Genomic DNA, 26,130 nt, shown 5'->3' on the forward strand with positions numbered 1-26,130 from the left:
CACCGCCAGGGGGTGCGCCATTAGTAATGTCCTCCCTAGCCAGATCCACTTCCCCCCTCGCCAGATCCACTCCCCCCTCGCCACACCCTCACGCACACCCCCTCCTTCCACCGCCCGCTCCACCGTCGCCGCCCTGCCTCCTCGGGCTCCACCGTCGTCGCCCTGCCTCCTCAAGCCGGGCAGCCACACGCGCCCAGCCTCCGCGGCCCCGACTCCGGCACCGCAGCGCCTCCCTCCCTGTCCCCGGAGCAGCCGCCCCCGCCCAGGAACGCCGCCGCCGAAGCTACGTCAGCGACTGGTCCATAGGCAGGTAGCCACCACCCCTCCTTCCTCCTCCCTCCCCCTCCCTCCTTCCCTATTGCATCCTATGCCCGCTCAAAATCCCCTCTGATTTCTGGACTGGATGAGCACCTGCCCTGCTGCTGCCCGCCCTCACCCCGCCTGCACCGGCCCCCGCCTCTGCTCTCGCCCCGCGCATCGCGCTCGGCCTACCGCCGGCTGAGCCCCGACCCCGCCCGCGCGACCCTGCTGCCGCTGCTCTGTCGTGGTTGCACGCCTGCGCCGCCGCGCTGCTCTGCTGCTCTACATGCTGCTATCGCCGCCTCCTTTCCTCGTTCTTGCTGCTCCTCTCCCCTCACCCCTAGTGCTGCTACTCCACTTCTCTAAATCCTTCTTGCTGCCACTCTCTACTGCTTCTACTCCATCTTTATGCTATGAGAAATAACTGTCATCGAAATCTTGCTTTATGATTGAGTAATCTGCTAGTATAATTATGTGATTGAGTAATCTGCTAGTATAATTGGTGATGTTGCAAATAGAAGTAGAGTACTGCTTGTTGTACTTGTGATCTTGCAAATAGGAGTTGGAGTAATTTAACTTAACTGGAGTAATTTGTTGCATCTGTTGTAGGTGGTCTAGTGCTGCCCATCTACTGCCCATTTCCTCTAGTACCGGAGTTGGAGTTTAGTGTACTGGACACTTTCATAGATTGCTAGGGTACTTCCTCTCCTTTCTCTCCTTTAATGTACTAGAAACTTCCATAAATTTCAGAAACTTCATATAAAAATTTTATTCACTACTGCTGATGTACTACTTGTGATGCTGCTGCTGCTGCACTACTTGTGATGCTGCTGCTACTTGGCTAAATTTTATTCACTGCTGCTGATGTACTACTTGTGATGCTGCTGCTGCTGCACTACTTGTGATGCTACTGCTACTTGTGATTTTGTCAACTTGTGATGCTGCTGCTACTTGTGATCTTCTGAAATGACCCCTTTCTCCTGAAATGTTGATTAATTTCTGTTTCGGTTGAGAATGGGGCACTCCTAGGTCAAGAAAATTAGCAAAGGTCATGCCCAATTTTCTTGACCTAGAAGGTGCCCGATTCTCAACCGAAACAAAAATTAATAACATTTATAGTTTGACCTAGAAGATGCCCAATTTGATAACTCTAGTTCAGGTGTTGAATGTTAATCTGAGTGTGTGTGATGGTGACTGAACAGATAAATCATGTCTCCCAACATTTTCAGCTAAGTGGACTCTCACACACACACTATCTAGCTTTACACTTAAGCAGTGGCGAGATCTGCTCCCTCCACACAATGTGCAACAAGCAAGCAGGTGGATCTAGGTAGCTTGGCTAGATTAGCTATGAGCCAATGTGGTCAAGTCAAAAGAGATGATGTAGATGGATGGATAGATGGATGGATGGGGATGCAGCACCACTCCACCACCTTCACTTGTCTAGCTTGTGGTTTACCCCTCACTCTCTCATGCACCAGAAGAATATGATACATACATCCACTTTGATAAGCTAAAACTAGTAAGAGAAGCAGGGCAAAAAATAATTTTTGTGTTTATTTTAGATCACATACACAAAATAACCTACCAGCAATACAAATCTAGTTTCAGAAACATGTGATACATACATCCACTTTGATAAGCTAAAACTAGTAAGAACAACAGGGCAAAAAATAAATATATGTACGATATAGGGGTGCTATAGCTATATCCTCCATCCCGTCCCACCGGAGCAAGCAAACCTACAAGCTGCTCCTCATGTTTTTCCCTCTACTAGTAGACTAGAACTTCCCAATGCTGGCTAGTTTGCACCCTCTACAAGTTGCAACTGCTTCCGAATAACCTAACAGCCATCGAAATCTAGTTTGAATCAGAAAAATGTGAGAAAACCCATCGATTGAGGCGGACAACTAGTTGTAGATGAGGAAGGGCATTTGAGGCCCCATCGAGTCTATGAAGATGTGATGGGTCCTGATATTGACTTGCGGATTTATTTTTTCCTAGACTGCCTCGGTGTCGACAAACCCTAAATGATGAGACCATGATCTTGTTCCTTGACAATAACCAACTTTTTGACCAAACTTTTTTCCTATTTAGAGCGAAACATGGCCCACAACGATGAGGCCGGCGGTTTAGGCGGCAAGAAATTCTAGGAGTTGTCCCAGGAGATGGAGGAAGAACCTCACCGCTATGAGGACGCCGCGGAAGACACCGATCCTGACTACACAACCCCTAGTGGCGTCGGGGATGACACCACTGATGGTGCCGCTGAGGATGCCACCACAGATGATGGCGGCACACACACAAATGGCAGCCAACCGAAGAAGCAAAGGAAGGACCGGCGCCCGAATGCGCTCCGCACCCTCAAGGAGGAATTCACTCAAGTGGAGTCCGACGGGAATCCAACGGAGCCCAAACATATAGTCAAGGGGTACTCGGTTCAGCTCGGGTGCATTCTCCGGAGCACCGTCTCGATCAACACCGAGAACCTTAGGCATAAGGACCGAGGGAATTTGCGCAACCTCCTCTTCACGAAGCTGCACAAACGATACAAGTTCCCCCCCCCCCCGAATTTGAAAACACACGCCTCTCAGGGAATAAAGTGAACAGTGCCGCCCTCACGAAGATGAGCGCGGCCCTGTCTACTTGGAAAAGCGTGGTGAAGAGAATGATTGATAAAGGTGATAGTTATGAGAAGATCAAGGCGAAATATCCTTTGATGAGCGAAGATGAGTACAAGGAGTTCAAGATCAAGTGCGAGAGCAGTGCAACCTCCGAATCAAGTCAGTGGGGGGAAAGAAATGTGGGAGTTGAACTTAGGGGAACACAAACTCGGTCCCGGCGGTTACAGAGTGGCGGAGCCTATATGGGACAAGGAGGACGCGGAGCGTGCCGAGCAAGGCCTACCGCCCCGCTTCGAGAAATACAGCGGTGACAAGCAGACCAGGAACTATGTCAGGGCCCAGTACAAGGAGGACCCGATAACAAAGGAGCTTACCACGGATCCAAAGACCAGGGCGCTTGAGCTTCTTCTGGTAAGGAATACACCCCCGCGTAATTAGCTCCATATGGTTGCACTCTAAAATAATCCCCAATATTTCTAAATGGTTCACGTTCCTTTCGCAGGACACTGAAAGCAGTAGCGCGGGGTCGTCTAAGAGCTCCCCTTTCGACACCCCTTTAAACAGGGTGTTGAACGTAATGAAAAACAAGGATAAGCTCACTAAGCCGACGTCAGCTGGTCATGTGGCCGGCAAAGGCTTGTCCACAAAATGGGGGTCATACTATACCGCTGGTGTGCGGAAGGAGAAAAAGACCAGCTCGGAAAGCTAGACGCGTGAGGTTGAAGAACTCAAGGCACAAGTGGCGCAGATTCCGGAGCTTGTCCAAGAGCAAGTGCAACAACAACTTGGAACGACGCTCAACGCCATGGTGCCTACGTTGATTCATGGGCTGACGACGTGGATTGCGGGCGGCCAATAGGGGCCTCCCCCGGTTCCCAGCTTCACGGCCAGCAACTCGCACAGTGCGCAGGCGGCTCCATTGGTGTCTCCGGCGGAGGCGGTATTCGTGTCTCCGGCGCCGGCACGGGCATTGGAGCTTAATGCACCTGGGTGTACGCCGACCGGGACCTCGCCAGCAAGCGCCCCCTCCGTCAGTTGCACGCCCGCCGTTGGCGGTGCCTCGACATTAGCCGAGCTCGACGGCATCACGGTAACTAAGCCTCTCGGCCGATGACTTCATCTCCTTGCCTTTGACTGGGCATCCCTGACGCCCTGTACATGTTTTCGCAGGGCACCGCCGACGTTCCTTGCACTCTTCTGCACTTCGTGGGTGCCGAGTTTGTCGATGTCGCCAAGGGCAGAATCGTTCAACCGGGCAACCCCATGTTCCACGGTAATCCGATGCCACCCACAATGTATAGGGTTGAAGTGGTTCGGGTGCTGCCAGGCTGCGACGAGCTGTTACCTCCGATTCGACCCGCTGGGGCCGACGAAGAAGATGAGATCACCCTCAGCACCTGCGTAAACTGGCCCCTGCTTTGGCCGAAGAGCCAGATTCATTTGGGGGCGGGGGACACCACCCCACAGACAAGACCGCCAGTCGTGCCGGCGCCAAGCCATAGCAAGAACGCCGCAACGCTCCCGGACCTGCCGGACATCCCTATGGCACAGGATCCGGACGACCCTATGGCACAGGATCCAGACGGCGACGACAACGACGATGGTACATTTACCAAAGTTGATAAGTACTTTGCCGAACATGGGTACGCTGACGAGTTCTGCGGGCCTCTTTCTCAAGAACACAACCAAGACGACCGCGATCTAGCTGGTACGGCAGAGAAATCCAATTGCAACAGGCGTCGTCTGGCGTTCAGTTCTCAGGCCACGCCTCCAGCTCCCGCCTTCACCGAGCCTCAGATAGCTAAGGTGCGACATATTATCAGCCCCAACACGCTCAAGAAGGCGGTCTGTGAGCAGAACTCGGTCCCATTACAGGAGATCAAGAAGAAGGGACGGAAACAAAAGACTAACAAGGGCGCCGGTGCGAGCCAGCCGGCACCGAGTTTGATCCGTTCTCAGGACGGGCCACCTTCACCTAAGGATATCTCGAGGAGGGTGCATGTGGCGGGTAGGGCGATGCTACCGCCAAATATGCTGAATGCTGCAACTGGTGCTATGCGGAGTCTGCACGACGGTGTTCCTTCTTTGGAGAAGCGGCGTCTCAGAGAGAAGGATGTGGCATACCCGGTTTTCGTGGCCAAGGTGCCAGAGGGCAAGGGCTTTGTGGATGGCGACATCGGGGGTACGATCGTCCTGCGGTTTGATGACATCTTTGCTATGTTTAACCTTCATCCGCTACACTACACCTTCGTTCGGCTGTTTTCGCTGAGTATGGAGATGCGGATCATTAGAGACAAGACCCCGGACATCGTGATAGTCGACCCCTTCTACATGCGTGCCAAGCACTTGAGCAGCGCTGGGGACCGCCAAGTTGCGAGTTCACACCTCGAAGGCGTCATTCTGGCAAACCCAGATAAGGATAACTTCCTTGTGGCTTACTTTCCTGAGTAAGTCATCCCTTAACCGCCCCGTAACATATGATTTCTTAGATTTCGATCGTTCTTTTTTTTCTAACATTCCGTGTTCTGTGCAGTGACACACATTGCACACTCATCCTCTTAAGCCTGAAATATTCCATGGCCACGTATTTAGACCTGAACCGTAACTCCAAGATAGACTACACAAATGTCAAGAAAGTTCTTGATGATGTTCTCCCCGCCTACGCCAAATCTGGAGGCACCTTCACCAGGGCAGTTCGTAAGTACGGCAAGCACATGTTCTCACACAATACGAAGTTCTGCTACGTCAAGCAGCCGCCTGGCGGTCAGAAGGATGCCTACTACGCCCTCCATCACATGTGGGCGATCGTAAGGGACCATCATCAACTTCTGCTACCAGATAATCTCAAAGATTGGGCCGCGAGCTTGTCGGCAGTCCAGGACGCGGACCTCAGACAAGAATTCTTTCGCATCCAGTCAGAGTTTGCGGACATCATCCATCAAGATGTCCTTCATACCTCGGGGCAGTTCTTCCTCAGATATCAGTCGTCCAACAGTGAGATAGATGAAATGCTACAAATGCAGGGTGACAACGACCGCGATTTCATGACCATCACGACAGATGGCGGCTTCATCCACGTTCCTGTCCGATGAGTCGAGTCGAAAGTAGTGATGTGTAGTTCTGAAACATTGATTGGCTCATGTTGTAATTATACTTTAATGAATTCGTATGTCTCTTTGGTTTGGACAGTCGTTCAACTTAGATGTAATCGATGCTATTTATTAGTAGGACCATGAATCGTGCTATTAATGTCTTGCTTTTCTCTTCCGATCCTTTTGTTGCATACTTACATATTGCTTATGTATTGTCTGTTGTTTGGCTTGTGCATAGAGATGCCGTCGTATGTCGTGTACAAGGGTAAGGTTCCCGGAGTCTACGACGACTGGGAGGAGTGTCGGAGACAGGTTCACCATTTCAGTGGTAACAGTTACAAAGGGTACACCACTAGGGCAGAGGCCGAATGTATTTACGCCCGCTATCTAGAGGGAGAGAGGAGGGAGCGTTGGAGGAACCGGATGAAGACCAGTTTGATCGCGATGATGCTCATCGTGATGACCACAGCTCTCTTCTATGTGATGGTAGTTTAGATGATCGATATCGACTTGTAATGTGAAGGCAAACTCGATACTCGCGGTCTTGAGACTTGTAATGTTTTATCTTTGTTCGGTCTTTTGAATTTGGAGACTAATATGATGAATTGTATTCGGAGACTAATCTTCTATTGTATTTGATGAATCTGATGTTGCTGTGTGCTGCTGTCTATATTCTGTCCAATAATATATTTTGTAACCTGTGCAAAAATTAGAAAAGAAAAAAAAACCTAATATTCATACTAATGGCGCACCACACAAGACACTAATGGCGCACTGTGATCATCACACTAATGGCGCATTAACTGCTGGTGCGCCATTAGAATGCCAAAGCACATGGGTACATATGGCTCCCTGGGAGGCATTCTAATGGCGCACTGCAGGCTATACTAATGGCGCACTACGTGGTGCGCCATTAGAACATCAGATACTAATGGCGCATCGGTGGTGCGCCATTAGAATTTAATTCTAATGGCATGATGCCAGTGTCGCACCGGTAGTGCGCCATTAGAAGGCAAATTCGGTGCACCACTAGCATGCCTTTTCCTAGTAGTGTAAGGTTAGGGTTTCTCATTATGTCATAAAATTTGGTGCCAGGTGCTTCAGATCTATGCGAGGGTTCAAGGGCGATGATTGTGTGTCTAGGTTGCTGGTCTTTAGGGGTACATAAACGAAGACTTCCTGTCATCGACAAAGTAGAGCCGGCTTCGGTAGGGCAGCGGCGATAGTGGTGGTTGTTCAGTTGCGTCGGTATCTCGATCTAAATTTTTATTATGTTTGAGATTCTTTGTATTTCCGGTGAAGTTTTACTGTAGATCTGATATATTTTGAGAAAAAAGAGCATGAGAAACGTTCATGCGATGATAATTCCTTAGATGTTTTCACTTTTCACCCGTGCATTTTACGCCGCAGCACAATGGCCTACATTGCTTTCAGGACCGGCGGGACGCTGATAGACTGAATCTCACTTTTATTGGGAAAAAAATGAACAAGACACGCCGGCGCCTTCGGGTCAATCACGTTGTGCACTCCGGCGAACCATGAGCTCGTTCACCAGTCGTCCAATGTCACCGTATGACGATCCACCCTTCTCCGCCGCATTTCTTGCCTTGGCACCGAGATCTTGAGCCTTCTTCCATATTGCCTCACCCCGAACCTCCATCAATCTCCTGACAGACTCGGCAATTACGCCGCCTCCGATCACCCGGTGGGCCTCCGGCTCCGCAGATGATGCATAGTCCTTGGCACCCACGCTGACGCCCAGCTCAAGCACCTCCACGATGAGCTTCTCGTTGTAGAACTGGTCAGCGTATCGTGGCCAAGTCACCATCGGCACGCCGGTGCTCACGGCCTCCAGTATCGAGTTCCACCCGCAGTGCGTCACAAAGCAGCCCATGGCTGGGTGGTTTAGGATGAGCACCTGCGGCACCCAGCCACAGATGATGTGCCCACGCAAAGTTGTCGGGAAGCCTTCCGGCATCCATAGGTATGATGATGCCGCGTCGGCGCCGGAGACGGCCCACACAAAGTTCTTGCCTGAGAGGTCGAGGCCGCGGGCGAGCTCCCGTAGCTGCTCCGGCGAGAAGCTAGTCTGGGTGCCAAATGCGACGTACGCCACCGAGCCGGCCGGCTTGGCGTCGAGCCAGAGGAGGCAGCCGGCCGCCACCGGGGAGAGCACGTCTGCACCTCTTGACGCCACGTCCTTGCTGCCGATGGCGAGCGCGACTGTTAGACTTTGTAACGTAGTCCAACTGTGTAAATTGTATATTGTGTAACCTTATAAATATATGTGATAGGCCACCCCTAGAGGGTTGAGACAGTTCCCATAAATCCTATGTTTAACATGGTATCAGACTAAACCTAGGACATACTCAACCTCCACCTCAGCCGCCACCGCCGCCGCTGCCATGACCGCTTCTGCCTCTGGTTCCGCCAGCTCCGGGGCCATCCCCGTGACGCTGGCCGCTCTTCTCAATCTTCCCACCCACGCTGGTGCATCACCGCGGCCCCAAGTCTTCGGCACCACCGCCGTTGGTTCTTTATTCTCGGCTCCGATCCCGCCGTCTCCCGCCGTCGACGGTGGCGGCCTCCGCTGCCACGATGATGGCACCACCTGCAGCCACTGTTGGCTCGTCCCCGACACTCGCCATCATGCCGGCGGCCTCGGGGGCCTCCACTGATCAGCCCGCGGGTGTGGCACCCGAAGCCCCTGCGGTCTCTGCTGTTGCTACCAGCGACGCCGCCATGATCTCCGGACTGTTCCACTTCGACAACCTAATCACGACTCGTCTCATGCCGAACAACTATTTGTTTTGGCGCGCCAAGGTTCTACCGCTGCTCCGCAGCCGCTCCCTCCTTGGCTATGTCGATGGCTCCCTCCCGTGTCCGCCGCAGGTTATCCACACCATCCACGGCCTAGCCATTAACCCGGCGCACCGTGTCTGGGTGCAGCAAGACCAAGCAATCCTCTCCGCCATCCAGGGTTCCCTCGGAAATGGGTTTGCTAGCCTTTGCCTCTTCGCTGCCTCCTCCTTGGATGCGTGGACGACTCTGGAGCATGCGTTTGCATAGACCTCCACCGCCCACTCGATGGCTCTTCGCAGCAAGAAACTGGACTCATCTGCCACAACGTACTTCAACAAAATCAAGGTCTTGGCAGATACATTGACCTCCATTGGTCGACCGCTGAGTGATGAGGAGTTCGCCGGCTACGTTATTAAGGGTCTCAATGCCGACTACGACAACCTTGCCGAGGCCGTCCACAATGCCAAGCCACCGCTTCCTCTGCACGAGCTCTTCTCCCGTCTGCTCTTCACCGAGCAACGCATCGAAGCACGCCGCTCCGTTGCCACCATCGCCGACCAGCCAGCGGCCTTTTGGGCATCGCGTGGCCAGCGCCCTGTTATCTCTTGAGCTTGCATTGGATTTCCCCGAAGAGGAAGGGATGATGCAGCAGAGTAGCGTAAGTATTTCCCTCAGTTTTTGAGAACCAAGGTATCAATCCAGTAGGAGGCCACGCTCAAGTCCCTCGTACCTGCACAAAACGATAGCTACTCACAACCAACGCGATTAGGGGTTGTCAATCCCTTCACGGTCACTTACGAGAGTGAGATCTGATAGATATAATATTTTTGGTATTTTTGGTATAGAGATGCAAAGTAAAAAGTAAAGACAAAGTAAAAAGCAAAGCAAGATTAAAGTGATGGAGATTGATATGATAAGAATAGACCCCAGGGGCCATAGGTTTCACTAGTGGCTTCTCTCAAGCGCATAAGTATTCTACGGTGGGTGAACAAATTACTGTTGAGCAATTGACAGAATTGAGCATAGTTATGAGAATATCTAGGCATGATCATGTATATAGGCATCACGTCCGTGACAAGTAGACCGAAACGATTCTGCATCTACTACTATTAATCCACTCATCGACCGCTATTCAGCATGCATCTAGAGTATTAAGTTAAAAACAGAGTAATGCTTTAAGCAAGATGACATGATGTAGAGATATAAATTCATGCAATATGAAATAAACCCCATCTTGTTATCCTCGATGGCAATTATACAATATGTGCCTTGTTGCCCCTTCTATCACTGGGAAAGGACACCGCAAGATCGAACCCAAAGCTAAGCACTTCTCCCATGGCAAGAACTACCAATATAGTTGGCCAAACCAAACGGATAATTCGAAGAGACTTGCAAAGATAACCAATCATACATAAAAGAATTCAGAGAAGATTCAAATATTATTCATAGATAGACTTGATCATAAACCCACAATTCATCGGTCTCAACAAACACACCGCAAAAAGAAGAAGATTACATCAAATAGATCTCCACAAGAGAGGGGGAGAACTTTGTATTGAGATCCAAAAAGAGAGAAGAAGCCATCTAGCTACTAACTATGGACCCGAAGGTCTGAGGTAAACTACTCACACTTCATCGGAGAGGCTATGATGATGTAGAAGCCCTCCGTGATGACGGCCCTCTCCGGCGGAGCTCCGGAACAGGCCCCAAGATGGGATCTCGTGAATACAGAAAGTTGCGGCGGTGGAATTAGGTTTTTGGCTCCTCTTCTGGTCGTTTGGTGGTACGTAGGTATATATAGGAGGAAGGAGTACGTCGGTGGAGCACCGAGGGGCCCACAAGGCAGGGGGCGCGCCCTAGGGGGGGCGCCCCCCACCCTCGTGATCACCTCTTTGACTCCTTGGAGTAGGGTCCAAGTCTCCTGGATCACGTTCGGTGAGAAAATCACATTCCCGAAGGTTTTATTCCATTTGGACTCCGTTTGATATTCTGTTTCTTCGAAATACTGAAATAGGAAAAAAAACAGCAATTCTGGGCTAGGCCTCCGGTTAATAGGTTAGTCCCAAAAATAACATAAAAGTGGAAAATAAAGCCCAATATAGTCCAAAACAGTAGATAATATAGCATGGAGCAATCAAAAATTATAGATACATTGGAGACATATCAGGCATCCCCAAGCTTAATTCTTGCTCGTCCTCGAGTAGGTAAATGATAAAAAGAGAATTTTTGATGCGGAGTGCTACTTGGCATAATTTCAATGCAAATCTTCTTAATTGTGATATGAATATTCAGATTCGAAAGATTCAAGACAAAAGTTTATATTGACATAAAAATAGTAATACTTCAAGCATATTAACAAAGCAATTATGTCTTCTCAAAATATCATGGCCAAAGAAAGTTATCCCTACAAAATCATATAGTCTGGCTATGCTCAATCTTCACCACACAAATGTTGGGGAATGTAGTAATTTCAAAAATTTCCTACGCACACGCAAGATCATGGTGATGCATAGCAACGAGAGGGGAGAGTGTTGTCTACGTACCCTCGTAGACCGATAGCGGAAGCATTATGACAACACGGTTGATGTAGTCGTACGTCTTCACGGCCTGACCGATCAAGCACCGAAACTACGGCACCTCCGAGTTCTAGCACACGCTCAGCTCGATGACGATCCCTGGACTCCGATCCAGCAATGCGTCGGGGAAGAGTTCCGTTGGCATGACGACGTGGTGACGATCTTGATGTTATACTGTCGCAGGGCTTCGCCTAAGCACCACTACAATATTATCGAGGACTATGGTGGAGGGCGGCACCGCACACGGCTAAGAGAACGATCTTGAAGATCAACTTGTGTGTCTAGAGGTGCCCCCCTGCCCCCGTATATAAAGAAGCAAGGGGGGTGCGGCCGGCCCTAGGAGGAGGCGCGCAGGAGGAGTCCTACTCCTACCGGGAGTAGGACTCCCCCCCTTTCCCTAGTTGGATTAGGACTTGGGGGGAAGGAGGAGAGGGAAGAAAGGAAAGGGGGGGCGCCGCCCCCCCTCCCTCCTTGTCCAATTAGGACTTGGGGGAAGGGGCGCACGGCAGCCCCTAGGCCTCCTCTCCTCTTCCTCCACTAGGCCCATTAAAGCCCATTAGGTTACCGGGGGGTTCCGGTAACCTCCCGGTACTCCGGTAAAATGCCGATTTCACCCGGAACACTTCCGATGTCCAAACATAGGCTTCCAATATATCAATCTTTATGTCTCGACCATTTCGAGACTCCTCGTCATGTCCGTGATCACATCCGAGACTCCGAACAAACTTCGGTACATCAAAATATATAAACTCATAATGAAACTGTCATCGTAACGTTAAGCGTGCGGACCCTACGGGTTCGATAACAATGTAGACATGACCAAGACATGTCTCCGGTCAATAACCAATAGCGGAGCCTGGATGCTCATATTGGCTCCCACATATTCTACGAAGATCTTTATCGGTCAGACCGCATAACAACATACGTTGTTCCCTTTGTCACCGGTATGTTACTTTCCCGAGATTCGATCGTCGGTATCTCTATACCTAGTTCAATCTCGTTACCAGCAAGTCTCTTTACTCGTTTCGTAATACATCATCTCGCAACTAACTCATTAGTTGCAATGCTTGCAAGGCTTATGTGATGTGCATTACCGAGAGGGCCCAGAGATACCTCTCCGACAATCGGAGTGACAAATCCTAATCTCAAAATACGCCAACCCATCATGTACCTTTGGAGACACCTGTAGAGCTCCTTTATAATCACTCAGTTATGTTGTGACGTTTGGTAGCACACAAAGTGTTCCTCCGGCAAATGGGAGTTGCATAATCTCATAGTCATAGGAACATGTATAAGTCATGAAGAAAGCAATAGCAACATACTAAACGATCGGGTGCTAAGCTAATGGAATGGGTCATGTCAATCACATCATTCTCCTAATGATGTGATCCCGTTAATCAAATGATAACACATGTCTATGGTTAGGAAACATAACCATCTTCGATTAATGAGCTAGTCAAGTAGAGGCATACTAGTGACGTTTAGTTTGTCTATGTATTCACACAAGTATTATGTTTCCAGTTAATACAATTCTATCATGAATAATAAACATTTATCATGATATAAGGAAATAAAATAATAACTTTATTATTGCCTCTAGGGCATATTTCCTTCAGTCTCCCACTTGCACTAGATTCCATAATCTAGTTCACATCGCCATGTGATTTAATATCAATAGTTCACATCACCATGTGATTAACACCCATAGTTCACATCTACATGTGACCAACACCCAAAGGGTTTACTAGAGTCAATAATCTAGTTCACATCGCTATGTGATTAACACCCAAAGAGTACTGAGGTGTGATCATGTTTTGCTTGTGAGAGAAGTTTAGTCAACGGGTCTGCCACATTCAGATCCGTAAGTATTTTGCAAATTTCTATGTCAACAATGCTCTACATGGAGCTACTCTAGCTAATTTCTCCCACTTTCAATATGTATCCAGATTGAGACTTAGAGTCATCTGGATCAGTGTCAAAATTTGCATCGACGTAACCCTTTACGACGAACCTTTTGTCACCTCCATAATCGAGAAACATATCCTTATTCCACTAAGGATAATTTTGACCAATGTCCAGTGATCTACTCCTAGATCACTATTGTAATCCCTTGCCAAACTCACGGCAGGGTATACAATAGGTCTGGTACACAGCATGGCATACTTTATAGAACCTATGGCTAAGGCATAGGGAATGACTTTCATTCTCTCTCTATCTTCTGCTGTGGTCGGGTTTTGAGTCTTACTCAACTTCACACCTTGTAACACAGACAAGAACTTCTTATTTGACTGTTCCATTTTGAACGACTTCAAAATCTTGTCAACGTATGTACTTATTGAAAAACTTATCAAGCATCTTGACATATCTCTATAGATCTTGATGCTCAATATGTAAGCAGCTTCACCGAGGTCTTTCTTTGAAAAACTCCTTTCAAATATTCCTTTATGCTTGGCAGAATAATTCTACATTATCTCCGATCAACAATATATCTTTCACATATACTTATTAGAAATGCTGTAGTGCTCCCACTCACTTTCTTGTAAATACAGGCTTCACCGCAAGTCTGTATAAAACTATATGCTTTGATCAACTTATCAAAGCGTATATTCCAACTCCGAGATGCTTGCACCAGTCCATAGATGGATCGCTGGAGCTTGCATATTTTGTTAGCACCTTTAGGATTGACAAAACTTTCTTGTTGCATCATATACAACTCTTCTTTAATAAATCCATTAAGGAATGTAGTTTTGTTTATCCATTTGCCAGATTTCATAAAATGTGGCAATTGCTAACATGATTCGGACAGACTTAAGCATAGATACGAGTGAGAAACTCTCATCGTAGTCAACACCTTGAACTTGTCGAAAACCTTTTTGCGACAATTCTAGCTTTGTAGATAGTAACACTACTATCAGCGTCTGTCTTCCTCTTGAAGATCCATTTAATCTCAATGGCTCGCCGATCAATGGGCAAGTCAATCAAAGTCCATACTTTGTTCTCATACATGGATCTCATCTCAGATTTCATGGCCTCAAGCCATTTCGCGGAATCTGGGCTCATCATCGCTTCCTCATAGTTCGTAGGCTCGTCATGGTCAACATGACCTCTAGAACAGGATTACCATACCACTCTGGTGTGGATCTCACTCTGGTTTACCTACGAGGTTCGGTAGTAACTTGATCTGAAGTTACATGATCATCATCATTAGCATCCTCACTGATTGGTGTAGTAGTCACAGGAACAGATTTGTGTGATGAACTACTTTCCAATAAGGGAGCAGGTACAGTTACCTCATCAAGTTCTACTTTCCTCCCACTCACTTCTTTCAAGAGAACTCCTTCTCTAGAAAGGATCCATTCAAAGCAACGAATATCTTGCCTTCGGATCTGTGATAGAAGGTGTACCCTACATTTTCTTTTGGGTATCCTATGAAGACGCACTTCTCCGATTTGGGTTTGAGCTTATCAGGTTGAAACTTTTTCACATAAGCATTGCAACCTCAAACTTTAAGAAACGACAGCTTAGGTTTCTTGCCAAACCATAGTTCATACGGTGTCGTCTCAACGGATTTAGATGGTGCCCTATTTAACGTGAATGCAGTTGTCTCTAATGTATAACCCCAAAACGATAGTGGTAGATCGGTAAGAGACATCATAGATCGCACCATATCTAATAAAATACAGTTATGACGTTCGGACACACCATTACACTTTGGTGTTCCAGGTGGCGTGGGTAGTGAAACTATTTCACATTGTTTTTAACCGAAGGCCAAACTCCTAACTCAAATATTTTACTTCTGCGATCATATCGTAGAAACTTTTATTTTTGTTACGATGATTCTCACTTCACTCTGAAATTCTTTGAACTTTTCAAATGTTTCAGACTTGTGTTTCATCAAGTAGATATACTCATATCTGCTCAAATCATCTGTGAAGATCAGAAAATAATGATACCTGCCATGAGCCAAAATATTCATCGGACCACATACATCAGTATGTATGATTTCCAACAAATTTGTTGATCGCTCCATTGTTCCGGAGAACGGAGTCTTAGTCATCTTGCCCATGAGGCATGGTTCACAAGCATCAACTGATTCATAATCAAGTGATTCCAAAAGCCCATCAGCATGGATTTTCTTCATGCGCTTTACACCAATATGACCTAAACGGCAGTGCCACAAATAAGTTGCACCATCATTATTAACTTTGCATCTGTTGGTTTCAATATTATGAATATGTGTATCACTACGGTCGAGATCCAACGAACCATTTTCATTGGGTGTGTAACCATATAAGGTTTTATTCATGTAAACAGAACAACAATTTATTCTCTTACTTAAATGAATAAATGTATTGCAATAAACATGATCAGATCATATTCATGCATAACGCAAACACCAAATAACACTTATTTAGGTTCAACACTAATGCCAAAAGTATAGGGAGTGTGAGATGATGATCATATCAATCTTGGAACCACTTCCAACACACATCGTCACTTCACCCTTAACTAGTCTATGTTCATTCTGCAACTCCCGTTTCGAGTTACTACTCTTAGCAACTGAACCAGTATCAAATACCGAGGGGTTGCTACGAACACTAGTAAAATACACATCAATAATCTGTATATCAAATATACCTTTTGTTCACTTTGCCATCCTTCTTATCCGCCAAATACTTGGGGCAGTTCCGCTTCCAGTGACCATTCCCTTTGTAGTAGAAGCACTTAGTCTCAGGCTTAGGACCATACTTGGGCTTCTTCACTTGAGCAGCAACTTGTTTGCCGTTCTTCTTGAAGTTCCCCTTCTTCCATTTGCCCTTTTCTTGAAACTAGTGGTCTTGTCTACCATCAACACTTGATATTTTTCTTGATTTCTACCTTCGTCAATTTCAGCATTACAAAGAGCTTGGGGATCGTTTCCGTTATCCTTTGCATATCATAGTTCATCATGAAGTTCTACTAACTTGGTGATGGTGACTAGAGAATTTTGTCAATCACTATTTTATCTGGAAGATTAACTCCCACTTGATTCAAGTGATTGTAGTACCCAGACAATCTGAGTACATGCTCACTGCTTGAGCTATTCTCATCCATCTTTTAGCTATAGAACTTGTTGGAGACTTCATATCTCTCAACTCGGGTATTTGCTTGAAATATTAACTTCAACTCCTGGAACATCTCATATGGTCCATGACGTTCAAAACATCTTTGAAGTCCCGATTCTAAGCCGTTTAAGCATGGTGCACTAAACTATCAAGTAGTCATCATATTGAGCTAGCCAAATGTTCATAACACCTGCATCTGCTCCTGCAATAGCTTTGTCACCTAGCGGTGCATCAAAGACATAATTTTTCTGTGCAGCAATGAGGATAAACCTCAGATCACAGATCCAATCCGCATCATTGCTACTAACATCTTTCAACTTAGTTTTCTCTAGGAACATATCAAAAATAAAATAGGGGAGCTAAATGCGAGCTATTGATCTACAACATAGATATGCTAATACTACCAGGACTAAGTTCATGATAAATTAAAGTTCAATTAATCATATTACTTAAGAACTCCCACTTAGATAGACATCCCTCTAATCCTCCAAGTGATCATGTGATCCAAATCAACTAAACCATGTCCGATCATCACGTGAGATGGAGTAGTTTCAATGGTGAACATCACTATGTTGATCATATCTACTATATGATTCACGCTCGACCTTTCGGTCTCCGTGTTCCGAGGCCATATCTGTTATATGCTAGGCTCGTCAAGTTTAACCTGAGTATTCCGGGTGTGCAACTGTTTTGCACCCGTTGTATTTAAACGTAGAGCCTATCACACCCGATCATCACATGGTGTCTCAGCACGAAGAACTTTCGCAACGGTGCATACTCAGGGAGAACACTTGTACCTTGATAATTAGTGAGAGATCATCTTATAAAGCTACCGTCGAACTAAGCAAAATAAGATGTATAAAAGATAAACATCACATGCAATCAAAATATGTGACATGATATGGCCATCATCATCTTGTGCCTTTGATCTGCATATCCAAAGTATCGTCATGATTTCCATCATCACCGGCATGACACCATGATCTCCATCATCTTGATCTATATCAATGTGTCGTCACATGGTTGTCTCGCCAACAATTTCTCTTGCAACTATTGCTATCGCATAGTGATAAAGTAAAGCAATTATTTGGTGCTTGCATCTTATGCAATAGAGAGATAACCATAAGGCTTTTGCCTGTTGCTAGTAACTTCAACAAAACATGATCATCTCATACAATAACTTATATCTCATCACGTCTTGACCATATCACATCACAACATGCCCTGCAAAAACAAGTTAGACGTCCTCTACTTTGTTGTTGCAAGTTTTACGTGGCTGCTACGGGCTAAGCAAGAACCGTTCTTACCTACGCATCAAAACCACAACAATAGTTTGTCAAGTTGGTGATGTTTTAACCTTCGCAAGGACCGGGCGTAGCCACACTCGGTTCAACTAAAGTTGGAGAAACTGACACCCGCCAGCCACCTGTGTGCAAAGCACGTCGGTAGAACCAGTCTCGCGTAAGCGTACGCGTAATGTCGGTCCGGGCCGCTTCATCCAACAATACCACCGAACCAAAGTGTGACATGCTGGTAAGCAGTATGACTTATATCGCCCACAACTCACTTGTGTTCTACTCGTGCACAACATCAACGCATAAAACCTAGGATCTAATGCCACTGTTGGGGAATGTAGTAATTTCAAAAATTTCCTACGCACACGCAAGATCATGGTGATGCATAGCAACGAGAGGGGAGAGTGTTGTCTACGTACCCTCGTAGACCAACAGCGGAAGCTTATGACAACGCGGTTGATGTAGTCGTACGTCTTCACGGCCTGACCGATCAAGCACCGAAACTACGGCACCTCCGAGTTCTACCACACGTTCAGCTCGATGACGATCCCCGGACTCCGATCCAGCGAAGTTTCGGGGAAGAGTTCCATCAGCACGACGGCGTGGTGACGATCTTGATGTTCTATTGTCGCAGGGCTTCGCCTAAGCACCACTACAATATTATCAAGGACTATGGTGGAGGGGGGCACCGCACACGGCTAAGAGAACGATCTTGAAGATCAACTTGTGTGTCTAGAGGTGCCCCCTGCCCCCGTATATAAAGGAGAAAGGGGGGGTGCGGCCGACCCTAGGAGGAGGCGCGCAGGAGGAGTCCTACTCCTACCGGGAGTAGGACTCCCCCCTTTCCCTAGTTGGATTAGGACTTTGGGGGAAGGAGGAGAGGGAAGAAAGGAAAGGGGGGGCGCCGCCCCCCTCCTTGTCCAATTCAGACTTGGGGGGGAAGGGGCGCATGGCAGCCCCTAGGCCTCCTCTCCTCTTCCTCCACTAGGCCCATTAAGGCCCATTAGGTTACCGGGGGGTTCCGGTAACCTCCTAGTACTCCGGTAAAATGCCGATTTCATCCAGAACACTTCCAATGTCCAAATATAGGCTTCCAATATATCAATCTTTATGTCTCGATCATTTCGAGACTCCTCGTCATGTCCGTGATCACATCCGAGACTCCGAACAAACTTCAGTATATCAAGATATATAAACTCATAATGAAACTGTCATCGTAACATTAAGCGTGCGGACCCTACGGGTTCGAGAACAATGTAGACATGACCAAGACTTGTCTCCGGTCAATAACCAATAGCGGAACCTGGATGTTCATATTGGCTCCCACATATTCTACGAAGATCTTTATCGGTCAGACCACATAACAACATACGTTGTTCCCTTTGTCATCGGTATGTTACTTGCCTGAGATTCGATCGTCGGTATCTCTATACCTAGTTCAATCTCATTACCGGCAAGTCTCTTTACTCATTTCGTAATACATCATCTCGCAACTAACTCATTAGTTGCAATGCTTGCAAGGCTTATGTGATGTGCATTTCCGAGAGGGCCCAGAGATACCTCTCCGACAATCGGAGTGACAAATCCTAATCTCGAAATACGCCAACCCAACATGTACCTTTGGAGACACCTGTAGAGCTCCTTTATAATCACTCAGTTACGTGGTGACGTTTGGTAGCAGACAAAGTGTTCCTTTGGCAAACGGGAGTTGCATAATCTCATAGTCATAGGAACATGTATAAGTCATGAAGAAAGCAATAACAACATACTAAACGATCGGGTGCTAAGCTAATGGAATGGGTCATGTAAATCACATCATTCTCCTAATGATGTGATCCCGTTAATCAAATGATAACACATGTCTATGGTTAGGAAACATAACCATCTTCAATTAACGAGCTAGTCAAGTAGAGGCATACTAGTGACGTTTAGTTTGTCTATGTATTCACACAAGTATTATGTTTCCGGTTAATACAATTCTAGCATGAATAATAAGCATTTATCATGATATAAGGAAATAAAATAATAACTTTATTATTGCCTCTAGGGCATATTTCCTTCAACAAAGTATTTAAATCATGCACAACCCCGATGACAAGCCAAGCAATTGTTTCATACTCTAACTTTTTCAAAACTTTTTCAATCTTCACGCAATACATGAGCGTGAGCCATGGATATAGCACTATAGGTGGAATAGAACGGCGGTTGTGGAGAAGACAAAAAGGAGAAGATAGTCTCACATCAACTAGGCGTATCAACGGGCTATGGAGATGCCCATCAATAGATATCAATGTGAGTGAGTAGGGATTGCCATGCAACAGATGCACTAGAGCTATAAGTATATGAAAGCTCAAAAACAAACTAAGTGGGTGTGCATCCAACTTGCTTGCTCATGAAGACCAAGGGCAATTTGAGGAACCCCATCATTGGAATATACAAGCCAAGTTCTATAATGAAATATTCCCACTTGTATATGAAAGTGATAACATGAGAGACTCTCTACTATGAAGATCATGGTGCTACTTTGAAGCACAACTGTGGTAAAAGGATAGTAACATTGTCCCTTCTCTCTTTTTCTCTCATTTTTTATTTGGGCCTTTTCTCTTTTTTATGGCCTCTTTTATTTCTCTTTTTATTTGGGCTTCTTTGGCCTCTTTTATTTATTTTTCGTCCAGAGTCTCATCCCGACTTATGGGGGAATCATAGTCTCCATCATTCTTTCCTCACTTGGGACAATGCTCTAAAAATGATGATCATCACACTTTTATTTTTCTTACAACTCAACAATTACAACTCGATACTTAGAACAAAATATGACTCTATATGAATGCCTCCGGCGGTGTACCGGGATATGCAGTATGACAATGATGAATGTGTCATGATAAATGGAACGGTGGAAAGTTGCATGGCAATATATCTCAGAATGGCTATGGAAATGCCATAATAGGTAGGTATGGTGGCTGTTTTGAGGAAGGTATATGGTGGGTGTATGATACCGGCGAAAGGTGCGCGGTATTAGAGAGGCTAGCAAAGGTGGAAGGGTGAGAGTGCGTATAATCCATGGACTCAACATTAGTCATAAAAACTCATATACTTATTGCAAAAATCTAGAAGTTATCAAAGAAAAGTATTATGCGCATGCTCCTAGGGGGATAGATTGGTAGGAAAAGAACATCGCTCGTCCCCGACCGCCACTCATAAGGAAAACAATCAACCAATAAATCATGCTCCGACTTCATCACATAACGGTTCACCATACGTGCATGCTACGGGAATCACAAACTTTAACACAAGTATTCTTTAAATTCACAACTACTCAACTAGCATGACTCTAATATTATCACCTCCATATCTCAAAACAATTATCATGGTTCAATCTTTTCTTAGTATTCAACACACTCAAAAGAAAGTTTCACAAATCTTGAATACCAAGCATATTATTATTAAGCAAATTACCATGCTATTAAGAGACTCTCAAAATAATTTAAGTGAAGCATGAGAGATCAATAGTTTCTTTAAAACGAATCCACCACTGTGCTCTAAAAGATCTAAGTGAAGCACATAGAGCAAAACTACATAACTCAAAACATATAAGTGAAGCACATAGAGTAAAATTATAACGCTCAAAAGATATAAGTGAAGCACATAGAGAAAAACTACATAGCTCAAAAGATATAAGTGAAGCACATAGAGTATTCTATCAAATTTTAATTCATGTATGGCTCTCTCAAAAGGTGTGTACAGCAAGGATGATTGTGGCATACTAAAACACAAAGACACAAATAGTATAAGACGCTCCAAGAAAAACACATATCATGTTGGTGAATAAAAATATAGCTCCAAGTAAATTACCGATGGAAGTGGACGAAAGAGGGGATGCCTTCCGGGGCATCCCCAAGCTTTGACTTTTTGGTGTCCTTGGATTATCTTGGGGGTTCCATGGGCATCCCCAAGCTTAGGCTCTTGCCACTCCTTGTTCCATAATCCATCAAAAGAATTCACCCAAAACTTGAAAACTTCACAACACAAAACTTAAAGTAGAAAACTCGTGAGCTCCGTTAGCGAAAGAAAACAAAAAAAACACTTCAAGGTACTGTAATGAACTCATTCTTTATTTATATTGGTGTTAAACCTACTGTATTCCAACTTCTCTATGGATTATAAACTATTTTACTAGCCATAGATTCATCAAAATAAGCAAACAACACACGAAAAACAGAATCTGTCAAAAACAGAACAGTCTGTAGTAATCTGTAGCTAGCGCAAGATATGGAGCCCCAAAAATTCTAAAATAAATTTCTGGACGTGAGGAATTTATCTATTAATCATCTGCCAAAATAATTAACTAAATAGCACTCTTCAAATAAAAATGACAGCAGTTCTCGTGAGTGCTAAAGTTTCTGTTTTTTACAGCAAGTTCAACAAGACTTTCCCCAAGTCTTCCCAACGGTTCTACTTGGCACAAACACTAATTAAACAAAAAAACAAAACCAAAACATAGGCTAAATAAATTAGTTATTACTAAACAGGAGCAAAAAGCAAGGAATTAAAATAAAATTGGGTTGCCTCCCAACAAGCGCTATCGTTTAACGCCCCTAGCTAGGCATAAAAGCGAGGATAGATCTAGGTATTGCCATCTTTAGTAGGCAATTCTTCGATGAGGCATCTATTTCCCTTAGGAATTTCTTTATTTCTAGTGATTATCAAACTTTTATGCACAAGATCAAAAAATTCATTTGTAGCAATTGGTTCCTTAATGATAGCAAAAAAGATTGGGATGAATACTTATAGATTTAAGATCAGCAGTTTCTTTACTAGATGATTCACCCTTATTTTTAGGAACATACATAAGCTTGGCAATTTTAGTAGGAGGACTTGGAGTATTCTTTACGGAAGAAAAATCGGTTCCCAAGTTTGTAATGATACCCTCAAGTTTATCAATTCTAGTAGAATCTAAGTTTATCTTCTCATTAACTATGGGTTCCTTTTCCTTAATATTTTTCAAAGTCATTCCTACCTTAGATCCATATTGGGTAATTTGATTGTGGATCTTTTTATGTAGATTTGCAATTAATTCAATAGTAGCAACTTTATTTTCAATAATTTCAAGTCTTTGCATAACATGCTCCAAAGTTAACATGGTTCCATTAACCAAAAGAGGTGGTGAGCCAAATAAATCTAACATAGCATTATAATAATCAAAAGTATGGCTACCCAAGAAGTTCCCTCCGGTAATGGTATCGAGGATATATCTATACCAAGGATTAACACCTACATAAAAATTGCGGAGAAGAACTGAAGTAGATTGCTTCCTGGTAGATCTATTTTGAGCATTGCAAATTCTATACCAAGCATCCTTTAGATTTTCTCCCTCCCTTTGTTTAAAATTTAGAACTTCATTCTCGGGAGACAATGGAGAAGATATGAGACTAGCCATGACGACAAGCAAGCGAGAAAAAGGAAAACGGAGAAAGAGAAGGAGAAGGAGATTGGGAAAGAGAGGGCAAATAAAACGGCAAGGGTGAAGTGGGGGAGAGGAAAACGAGAGGCAAATGGCAAATAATGTAATGCGAGAGATAGGGATTGTGATGGGTACTTGGTATGTTGACTTTTGCGTAGACTCCCCGGCTACAGCGCCAGAAATTCTTCTTGCTACCTCTTGAGCTTGCGTTGGATTTCCCCGAAGAGGAAGGGATGATGCAGCAGAGTAGCATAAGTATTTCCCTCAGTTTTTGAGAACCAAGGTATCAATCCAGTACAAGGCCACGCTCAAGTCCCTCGTACCTGCACAAAACGATAGCTACTCGCAACCAACGCGATTAGGGGTTGTCAATCCCTTCACAGTCACTTACGAGAGTGAGATCTGATAGATATAATATTTTTGGTATTTTTGGTATAGAGATGCAAAGTAAAAAGTAAAGGCAAAGTAAAAAAGCAAAGCAAGATTAAAGTGATGGAGATTGATATGATAAGAATAGACCCGGGGGCCATAGGTTTCACTAGTGGCTTCTCTCAAGAGCATAAGTATTCTACGGTGGGTGAACAAATTACTGTTGAGCAATTGACAGAATTGAGCATAGTTATGAGAATATCTAGGCATGATCATGTATATAGGCATCACGTCCGTGACAAGTAGACCGAAACGATTCTGCATCTACTACTATTACTCCACTCATCGACCACTATCCAGCATGCATCTAGAGTATTAAGTTAAAAACAGAGTAACGCTTTAAGCAAGATGACATGATGTAGAGAGATAAATTCATGCAATATGAAATAAACCCCATCTTGTTATCCTCGATGGCAATGATACAATACGTGCCTTGCTGCCCCTTCTGTCACTGGGAAATGACACCACAAGATCGAACCCAAAGCTAAGCACTTCTCCCATGGCAAGAACTACCAATCTAGTTGGCCAAACCAAACGGATAATTCGAAGAGACTTGCAAAGATAACCAATCATACATAAAAGAATTCAGAGAAGATTCCAATATTATTCACAGATAGACTTGATCATAAACCCACAATTCATCGGTCTCAACAAACACACCGCAAAAAGAAGAAGATTACATCGAATAGATCTCCACAAGAGAGGGGGAGAACTTTGTATTGAGATCCAAAAAGAGAGAAGAAGCCATCTAGCTACTAACTATGGACCCGAAGGTCTGAGGTAAACTACTCACACTTCATCGGAGGGGCTATGATGATGTAGAAGCCCTCCGTGATGACGGCCCTCTCCGGCGGAGCTCTGGAACAGGCCCCAAGATGGGATCTCATGGATACAGAAAGTTGCGGCGGTGGAATTAGGTTTTTGTCTCCTCTTCTGATCGTTTGGGGGGTACGTAGGTATATATAGGAGGAAGGAGTACGTCGGTGGAGCACCGAGGGGCCCACGAGGCAGGGGGGCGTGCCCCCCACCCTCGTGACCGCCTCTTTGACTCCTTGGAGTAGGGTCCAAGTCTCCTGGATCACATTCGGTGAGAAAATCACGTTCCCGAAGGTTTTATTCCGTTTGGACTCCGTTTGATATTCTGTTTCTCCGAAATACTGAAATAGGCAAAAAACAACAATTCTGGGCTGGGCCTCCGGTTAATAGGTTAGTCCCAAAAATAATATAAAAGTGGAAAATAAAGCCCAATATAGTCCAAAACAGTAGATAATATAGCATGGAGCAATCAAAAAATTATAGATACGTTGGAGACGTATCACACCCCCTTGCACCTTCGTCGCCTGCCCGGGTCGCCAACCCCCGGCGCCATCCTCGGGCGGAGGCCCCGTGTGGTGCCAGCTCTGCGGGCGTGAGAGGCATCTCGCCTCTAAGTGCCACAAGCGGTTTCAATGGAGCTTCCTGGGTATTGATAATGATGGAAAAGGTAATGAGCATCAATTTGCCATGGCGGATTTTGGCCCTCCTGCTGCTCATGTTGCCGCCAAGGGCAAGGATACACGTGTCGAACACGGCTTTACACCGTCATTCCCGATTGATCCTGCGTGGTATATGGACACCGGTGCCACGAATCATATGACGAACGAGATCGACAAGTTGTCCACCCACCAGCCATACTATGGTCACGACAAGGTTCACACCGCCAACGGTGTAGGTATGCCCATCTCTCACATTGGTCAAACATCTCTCTTAACTAGTCATCCATCTAGGCAGCTTCATCTTCGTAATATTTTACAGGTCCCCTCGGTGACTCTTAGTCTGTTATCTGTTCCAAAGCTCACTCTTGATAACAATGTCCTATGTGAATTTCACCCGTTTGATCTTTTTGTTAAGGACCGAGCCACCCGGGAAATTCTGCTTAGAGGTCGCCTCAGCCATGGCCTATACCGCTTGGAGGATCCATCCGCCCCACGCGTCTTCAGTGGTGTTCGTGTGTCGCCATCCCAGTGGCACTCTCGCCTTGGTCACCCTGCCACTCACATAGTTTGCCATATACTTCACCGCCATGAGCTGCCTATCGAGTCTAGCAATAAGGAGATGTCCGTGTGTGATGCCTGTCAACAAGGCAAGAGTCATCAGTTACCATTTGTTTCTTCTACTTGTCAAGTAACGAGTCCTCTTGAACTTGTGTTTTCTGATGTATGGGGTCCCGCCCAAACATCTATGAGTGGTCACAACTATTATGGTAGCTTTATTGATGCCTATACTCGCTTTACCTGGCTTTATCTTCTTAAGCGAAAATCTGATGTGTTTGATATAGTCATTCAGTTTCAAGTGCATGTAGAACGTCTTCTCAAGCATAAAATTATCCATGTTCAGTCCGATTGGGGGGGCGAATATCACAACCTCAACACTTTCTTTAATAAGCTTGGCATCTCTCATCGTTTAT

At 45.5% G+C, this 26,130-nt stretch overlaps 1 protein-coding gene across 1 annotated transcript in view; it reads right to left on the minus strand.

Moving 5' to 3' along the window:
* Window positions 1-7,526: 7,526 nt before the first annotated feature.
* The window catches only part of LOC125519326 (anthocyanin 3'-O-beta-glucosyltransferase-like), a 49,792-nt gene continuing 31,188 nt past the window's right edge, over window positions 7,527-26,130 (minus strand). Inside the window, exon 4 of the mRNA XM_048684169.1 lies at window positions 7,527-8,220. Within this exon, the coding sequence (XP_048540126.1) occupies window positions 7,527-8,220 (694 nt within the window). The remainder of the gene's footprint in view (window positions 8,221-26,130) is intronic.

This window comes from Triticum urartu, chromosome 7 (assembly GCF_003073215.2).
Source record: "Triticum urartu cultivar G1812 chromosome 7, Tu2.1, whole genome shotgun sequence".
NCBI classification, from domain to species: domain Eukaryota; kingdom Viridiplantae; phylum Streptophyta; class Magnoliopsida; order Poales; family Poaceae; genus Triticum; species Triticum urartu.